An 8,591-nucleotide genomic window follows, 5' to 3' on the forward strand; every position below is an offset into this window, starting at 1 on the left:
ATGAGTGGACATGGCACACATTCAGAAAAGGGACTCAATACTAGTCTAATATGTCAAGATCTGTATGCGTGTGATCGTCCTAAGGAGGCTGAGTTTGAATGTAATGGGTGCAAGACCTGCTTGCCGTGCATTGTGCACTGTGAGTTCGGGCCCCATGACCGGGAGCATCTGAAGAACCATGACAAGGTTCAGGCAGGGCCTGGCCATGTCCCCCATTGTGACAACTGCAACGGAGGTAATGGAAGCTTGGACAATGTCAAACGGCATATGTCTGTGGTCTGCTGCCACAACTGTACGGTGAGCTTGTGCCAAGACTGCCATAAAGGTACCCACATTGGAGGTAAAGAAAATAAACATTGGCTCAAATGGTATCCTCTGTCAGAGAAACCTGCCGAGGTCGACTCGGCCCTGCCCTCTTCCATTCAAGCAGCCGATGAGACCAAAGCTCAGGGAGAAAAACTGCTGCAGCACGTGTCCAGTTTTCTCCTGGTCAACGAGAAGGATGAAATCCAAATCAGGGATGAAGCAGCGTTCCTGAAGAAACTTAATTGTGAACATGACCTATTGCTGAAGGTGGTGTCCATCTTTGGCAACACGGGAGATGGCAAGTCCCACACCCTGAACCACACGTTCTTCACGGGCAGGGAGGTGTTCAAGACCTCCCAGACACAGGAGTCCTGCACAGTGGGGGTGTGGGCCGCGTTTGACCTGATCCACAAAGTGGTAGTCATTGATACAGAGGGTCTGCAGGGGAACAGCTCCAAACAGGGCCAGGGGACCCGCCTCTTACTCAAGGTACTCGCAATTTCTGATCTCATCATCTACCGCACCTGCGCTGACCGTCTCCACGACGACCTCTTCAAGTTCCTTGGTGATGCGTCTGATGCCTACCTGAAGCACTTCCCCCTGTCCACCCCCGGCCCTGCGGTGATCATATTTCATGAAACGGTCCACACCAATTTACTTGGTTCAGTTAATGCAGAGTCTGTGGTTCGGCTACTTAAGGAGCGCTTTAAGAAGCTGGGTAATTTCCCAAAAGCCTTCAGTTCTGTCCAGTACCAGGGTACACAGACCCCCAGGCCTCCCACTGACTTCCGTGGCCTGCAGAATGTGCTAGAGCAGCTCCTGGACAATAACACCAGCCGCTCCTCTCGCACTCCCGGGGTCATCTTCGAAGACCTTCAGGCCCTGAGTGAGCGTTTCAATGGGGAGATCGCAGATGGCCTTGTAGGCCACAGTTGCTTCTTCCCTGATGAGTATTTCGCCTGTTCAAACACTTGTCTCAGTTGTGGCTCGGGCTGCGAGAACAGCATGAACCACTTCGAGGAAGGAATATGCCACGACACCAAGCAGCGCTGCCGCTACTCTGCACAGTATGACAATTGCATTTACACTTGCAAGGCTTGTTATGAAGAAGGGAAGGACGTTGTGGTAGTATCCAAGACCTCTGCCTCCTGTGACTCTCCGTGGATGGGTCTCGCCAAGTACGCCTGGTCTGGGTATGTGGTTGAATGTCCAAACTGTGGAGTGATCTATCGAAGTCGTCAGTTCTGGTATGGAAACCAGGACCCTGTGGAGACAGCCGTTCGCACCGAGATCCAGCACATATGGCCAGGGTTTAATGGCTTCTTGAAGGACAATACCAATGCCGGGCAGCGTCTTTTGGATGAAGTCAACTCGGTGGCCCAGTCTGTGTCAGAGATCAGTGTGAAGCCAGCCAAGGCCGTAACCTCCTGGCTGACGGATCAGATCGCCCCGGCTTACTGGAAGCCCAACTCCCTCATCTCGGCGTGCCATAAGTGTAAGGCAGTCTTCCAGGACAATTACACCAAGCATCACTGCAGGGCGTGCGGGGAGGGCTTTTGTGACGGCTGCTCTTCGAAAGCCACGCCCATCCCAGAGAAAGGGTGGGGTCTGGGCCCCGTTCGAACCTGCGACGTCTGCTTTGAGAAGAGAGCTTCACAGGCAGAACTGCGGGTTAAGCTCAGGACAGAGGAGGGCGGAACACTGGCGAGGCGGGTTGGAGAAGCAGTGACCAACACGTTAGTCACTGCTATCGACGTCCCCCTTGGCCTGGTGAAGGACGCTGCCCGTCCGGCATACTGGGTGCCTGACCAGGATATCGTACTCTGCCACAACTGCCAAAGCAACTTCAGTGCCATGCTGTCCAAGCACCACTGTCGCGCCTGCGGGCAAGGTGTCTGTGATGACTGCTCCCCAGATCGTCGAGCAGTTCCCTCACGGGGCTGGGACCACCCTGTAAGGGTGTGCATTAGCTGTAACCAGAAGCCTGGAGACCTTTAAAAAGGAATATCCACTCACTCACTCAGCCTAAAATCGAGCTCAAATTTTATTTCTGTAATCGTGACATATTTTCAACAAAAAAAGGATCTCTGTCAGTCACGGCGATGGGCTTTTGAGCTCAACTAGCTTTTGGGAATCGCAGATTTGAATGTTGAAAAGTAACAAGACGGGATCCAATAATGGCATGACTTCCATGTGTCCAGTCTGCTATGTTGTTAATACTATGATTTCAGTCAGCTCCATATTTAGGCAAAGTTTCAGCCCAATTCAACTTCAACTCACATCCAGTTTTTAGCATTCCAAAAGTAAAAAGAAATAAAGAAACAAGAAATGTTGCACTGATCAGTCGACTGTAGCAGTTTGCAAAATGAACCCTTGACAGACAGACGGCAAATTGTTTTGCACAATAATGACTGAGGATGTTTTTGTTTTTAGTTTTTTTGTCATCGTGCCACGGTGCCAATTCCCCCTCACCACACATTCATGTGTTTTGCCACCATTGTATTTTCTTTATTTCATCTGGACTTTAGCTGATCTGTCCTGTTTCTGTGTTGCAGAGTATTCCCAACACTTTTGACAACTTTTAATCATTATAGCTATAATCATTATAAATAACCTTTTTGTCTATCGATTACTCACCTCATGAAGAATTGAATTCATGGATTTTTTTAAAGTTTTTGTCGCATTTCTAAGCCATTAATTTGAAGACCAGCAGTGGTTCTCTATGGAGACGCAAAGAGTCTCCTTTGTTTTTCAGAGAACAAGAAAGGCAGCCTCGTCAGACTGCCGTGCACGTATCTCAAATTATAATAGCCGCCCTACAAAAAAAAGAAAATCAGGAATACATTTCATTTTAGAGACATTGTGACTAATATTACGCCTCAGGGAAGCCCAAATTAATCAACCCAAGTGAACATTATCCCATTAAACCAAAGACAGCTCATTATTTTGTGCACACTCTCTATTAATCTATCCCTCACACAGGTAGATTGGACTGTTTAGAATTCCGTACATACGTACAGTCATAATATTTTTAAATATATACCGGGGGCTAGCCTGTGGAAATCTTGTATGTCCAAAACTGTTACTTTACATGTCAGGAAACTGAAAATGTACCCGTGTTCTACTGGTTCCAATGTTTAATGTTTCTGATGTCTTGATGTCTTGATGTTTTGTTGTTTTTGATGTCCTTTATATTTGCCGTTCATAACCTGTCTGTAAAGCATTTTGTAACTAGGCTATATGTTTGGAAAGGTGCTATATAAATAAGATTCATTCATTCAATGTACAGTACTTATCATTTAGTCATTGTTAATACTTTTCATTGGTTCAATATATTAAACCCATAGGCTTTAATTAATTAAAAGAAATTAACCAGTGAGAATAGCTTGTAGATCTGCTATTTTTGCCACTTGTGTGTGAAGAAGCAGTAAGGCAAAATGAAATGTACAGGGTTTATGGCAGACAACAATGATGATGTCAGTAGTTTTAAGGCATCGCTATCGACTTTCAATGAATGCAATCTCCACATACGAGCATGCATTCTGTCAGATGGATTATGGCCAAAGGTGTCGTGATCACATTAACCCGATAGAGATTAAATGTCCATGGGCATTAACGAGGCAAGATAAAGTATTTATCAGGCCATTCAAATGACATCCCGGGTTGCTGTTTGCTATTGATTGACAGCTTCTTTGTTTCCATGAAAACAAGAAACACAGACTACCTGTCCCAAAGTGGGGTTCGGGGACCCCCAGGGGTCCTTGAGGGAGTTCCAGGGGGTCCCCAGCTAAATGATAGTTTGGAACCAAATAGACTAACTCCGAGTGTACAAATGGAACCAAATGGACCCCATTTGTACACTTAAGAGTTAAATTAACATTGATTTTACAATATAAATTGGGGTCCCAGAGATAGAAATGTCATTAAATGGGGGTCCGTAGACTAATGCATGTCAAACTAGGGGTCATTGAAATTAAACTGGTTGAGAATCACTGCTAGAGCCGTAAAAACTTCTTATGGGGGTCCCTCGCATTTCTTTTCAAATGGGGGGTCCGCAAGATAATTGGTGTCAATTTGGGGGTCCTTGACATGAAAAGGTTTGGGAACCACTGCCGTAGACAACATGTGGGGAAGAAACCTGGCCTGTCCATGGTGGTTTTTATGTTCTTTCATCAATGAATGCCTTGTACTGTACTGTCATATGAAAAGTGTCGCACAAAAATACAGAAAATGGATCACAACAGGTCGAAATGCGATGGCTTAGTAGATTGTAGATTTGCCATTTTCAAAAGATCCGGAAAGGTTTTGAGAAATGTTGTAGATCTTTAACAATAATTACATGAGCAAAGTGACGGCAGGTTGGAAATGACTATGCCACCCTCGGCCTCACGTATAGGAGTGAGGGATCCTACAAACACCATAACCATATACTGTACGGTATATGCTGGACAATTTAACTGAACATGGTATAAGGATCCCCAAATAGCTACGGCTTCAGAATGAACAGAACCAGAGGCTGATGTATCAAGTATCAAGTAGGTTAGAATACAAAGGAAAGGGGGGTTATTATAATTGGGAAGTCAACATCAGGACTACTAAAAGCCCAAGAGGCAAATGGGCGATAGGGGTCAAAGGTGTCAGGTCATAAAGGGGCCTCTAACCTGTTCCTACACAGCAAACAAGCAAATGTAAATAATATGAATACGCAAAAACAAAAGCTAATTAGAATACACAGCTAAATCCAAACCATGCAACTGTATTAACTAATGACCAGTATAGTACTGGCTCAGCCCTACTATTACACATGACCCAAAATATCCTTGACAAAATCAAGACAAATCCTGAGCTGCTCCGACATTTCTTTCAAATAACGACACAGAGTGGACCCGTAACAATTTGGTCTGATTCCAAGACATTCAGACTTTTTCTTTTCTTATATGGACCCAAATAACCTGTGAAAATCCACACCTCTTCAAAGGAGCGCATATGAATGAATGAATCGTTTATTTCGATCTTTCAGAGGGAGACATTACACAAAAACAGTTTACTTTTTCTTTTGTGATCGAAAAGGCATAGGCAGAAGCTTAAAGCGTATTAGTGCCTATCCTTATCTCAACGTATTCCAAAATACTGTTCAAGATATGCATAACAAACAACATATAAACAAAACAAACAAATTACATTTATAGAAGAATAGAAAATTAAACAAACCAAAAGCAAAAACAGAAAAACAGACAAACAAATGAAACAAACAAATAAATAGGCTATGCGCAGATCGGTAATCAATTAATTTAAAATGCGTCGAATGTTGCTTTTGTATACACAAATGTGGACAGTGTCAGAGGAATAATGCATGATTGTACGCCAGTGTTTTAAAAAATGCATGCATTGCACAGCTCAACTGTTTTGTTGTACTGCAGTAACCTGATCCTAAGCCAGCACTTCATTGCGTTTCTCTCATCACCACAGTCACACAGTATAGTAGCCTATGGGTCTTCTCGCCCCTGTATCGGCACAAAAGGGGCATATAATGATGACCTCAGGGATCTCCATATATGGGCATAAAAGGGACGAGGACTGACAGATAAAGACATCTCCATATACAGGCATAAGAGGGACAAGGACCGACAGATACAGAGAACTCCATACTGTCAGTCGGATTGGTGGTGAAACGTAGGTGTGAGAACTTCCAATTTTACAAGATATAACACAACAAAACGTCAACATATCCTTAAGACTCCCACTGATAAATGCCCACAGGATAGAATGAAGTTAACCATATAAGGAGGCTCTGGACATATACAGAAAATAAATTAGGCGTAGAGCAGGCTTAACATTGATATCAAACATGCTCTTAAAAAAAACCATAATCCTATCCTTTACCGATTCCGGCAGTGTCCTAGCATCCCCCCATAAAATACCACACTTGCCCAATTCTGCAAAAGCGGATTTGGAATGACACTCATTAAACCATAATGCCAAAATTAATTGCAAAATAAATAACATTGGTTCACAAGTTTCCTTACCCAGTATTAGGCTGAAGAAGCTCAAGCCTCGATCGATCCTAGTCTCTCACCAAACACCCAAATGCAGGCTTCTGGACAAACAGCAGATCCTAGTCTCTCACCAAACACCCAAATGCAGGCTTCTGGACAAACGGCAGATCCTAGTCCTTCACCAAACACCCAAATGCAGGCTTCTGGACAAACAGCAGATCCTAGTCCTTCACCAAACACCCAAATGCAGGTTTCTGGACAAACAGCAGATCCTAGTCCTTCACCAAACACCCAAATACAGGCTTCTGGACAAACAGCAGATCCTAGTCCTTCACCAAACACCCAAATGCAGGTTTCTGGACAAACAGCAGATCTTAGTCCTTCACCAAACACCCAAATGCAGGCTTCTGGCCAAACAGCAGATCCTAGTCCTTCACCAAACACCCAAATGCAGGTTTCTGGACAAACAGCAGATCCTAGTCCTTCACCAAACACCCAAATGCAGGCTTCTGGACAAACAGCAGATCCTAGTCCTTCACCAAACACCCAAATGCAGGCTTCTGGACAAACAGCAGATCCTAGTCCTTCACCAAACACCCAAATGCAGGCTTCTGGACAAACAGCAGATCCTAGTCCTTCACCAAACACCCAAATGCAGGCTTCTGGACAAACAGCAGATCCTAGTCTCTCACCAAACACCCAAATGCAGGCTTCTGGCCAAACAGCAGATCCTAGTCCTTCACCAAACACCCAAATGCAGGTTTCTGGACAAACAGCAGATCCTAGTCCTTCACCAAACACCCAAATGCAGGCTTCTGGCCAAACAGCAGATCCTAGTCCTTCACCAAACACCCAAATGCAGGCTTCTGGACAAACAGCAGATCCTAGTCTCTCACCAAACACCGAAATGCAGGCTTCTGGACAAACAGCAGACCCTAGTCTCTCACCAAACACCGAAATGCAGGCTTCTGGCCAAACAGCAGATCCTAGTCTCTCACCAAACACCCAAATGCAGGCTTCTGGACAAACAGCAGTCCTTCACCAAACACTCAAATGCAGGCTTCTGGACAAACAGCAGGCCTGCAAACCTGGCCACCCCTTTTATGCACACCTCTTAAAGGGGTAGTGCTACATAATGAAACGCATTAACAATTGACATAATAATTACCGGTACATCATACTGTAGATCCATTGGAACACAGGCAATTTCTTTTAACCCCATTTCCTGAAAACTGACAGTTTTGGATATTAGATTTCCACCCGACAGCGACGATTCTCTCACACGTCGTGTAACCAGTGGTGGAAAAAGTACTCAAATGTTTTACTTAAGTAAAAGTATCAATTCTGCAATGTAGACGTACTCCGTTACAAGGAAAAATCCGGAATTTACAATGTACTTGAGTAAAAGTACAAAAGAATTGGCATCAAAATGTACTTAAAGTATACCAAAAGTAGACATTTCAAGTTTTCTAATTAATAAGAATATTTCAAAAATAGCAGATCTACATGCTCACAATGTGCCGCATCGCGACGCATTGTGAGCTTGTATGTGTTTTGTAACGGTGTAAAGCTACAAAGTAACTAGTAACTAAAGTTTTCAAATAAATGTAGTGGAGTAAAAGTACAATATTTGCCTCTGAGATGTAGTGGAGTATAACGTAAAAGTACTCAAATAAAGTACCTCAAAATTGTACTTTACACTTTGAGAGCCGAGGCCAGATTCCAGCCAGGTGTAGTGAGTGAAGTACTTAAGTGAAGTACTTAAGTAAATGTAATAATGTATAGTTTCGTTCCACCATAATATTGTCTGCAGTTGGACAGTTGTCAAAATACACTCAATCATGTCATTCTATATAGGGCTCAAATGTGACTTAATGTGGCAGCTATAACGCTGCTTCATGGTTTCTAGGAGAATTATACTTACGGGAGGATTTGGACTGGCCTGAGGCCAGAGGGGTCCACACTTCTGCAAGATGTTGAAATGTCTTTCTGACAGACAGCGGGGAACCATACAGGTCCACTCTGCATGCTCCCACATCATTGCTGTGTGGGGCAGAAACCTCTTTTCTCCATATTCTAACTTTGTGTGTTATTTTCTTCCCCGGAAGTTAAATGGTGCATTTACATAATAGTGCCTTTATCCAAGGCGCTTTACATAGATTGTGCATCAATTCACCCATTCACACACACATTCATACACCAATGGTGGCGGCGGAAACCATGCAAGGCACCAACTTGCACATCAGGAGCAATTGTCTTGCTCAAGGACACTTCGACACTAACTCTGGG

The 8,591-nt window shown here is 44.1% G+C and overlaps 1 protein-coding gene across 1 annotated transcript; it reads left to right on the plus strand.

The window, feature by feature from the left end:
- On the plus strand, positions 1-2,304 carry LOC310858615 (zinc finger FYVE domain-containing protein 1-like; the record flags this gene model as incomplete). The annotated part of the gene is made up of 1 exon (XM_083764802.1): positions 1-2,304. The coding sequence occupies one exon, from the start codon at positions 1-3 to the stop codon at positions 2,302-2,304; it is 2,304 nt and encodes a 767-aa protein (XP_083620928.1).
- Positions 2,305-8,591: the final 6,287 nt, after the last annotated feature.

Source organism: Protomyctophum parallelum, assembly GCF_964188405.1.
Source record: "Protomyctophum parallelum genome assembly, chromosome: 5".
Classification (NCBI taxonomy): Eukaryota; Metazoa; Chordata; class Actinopteri; order Myctophiformes; family Myctophidae; genus Protomyctophum; species Protomyctophum parallelum.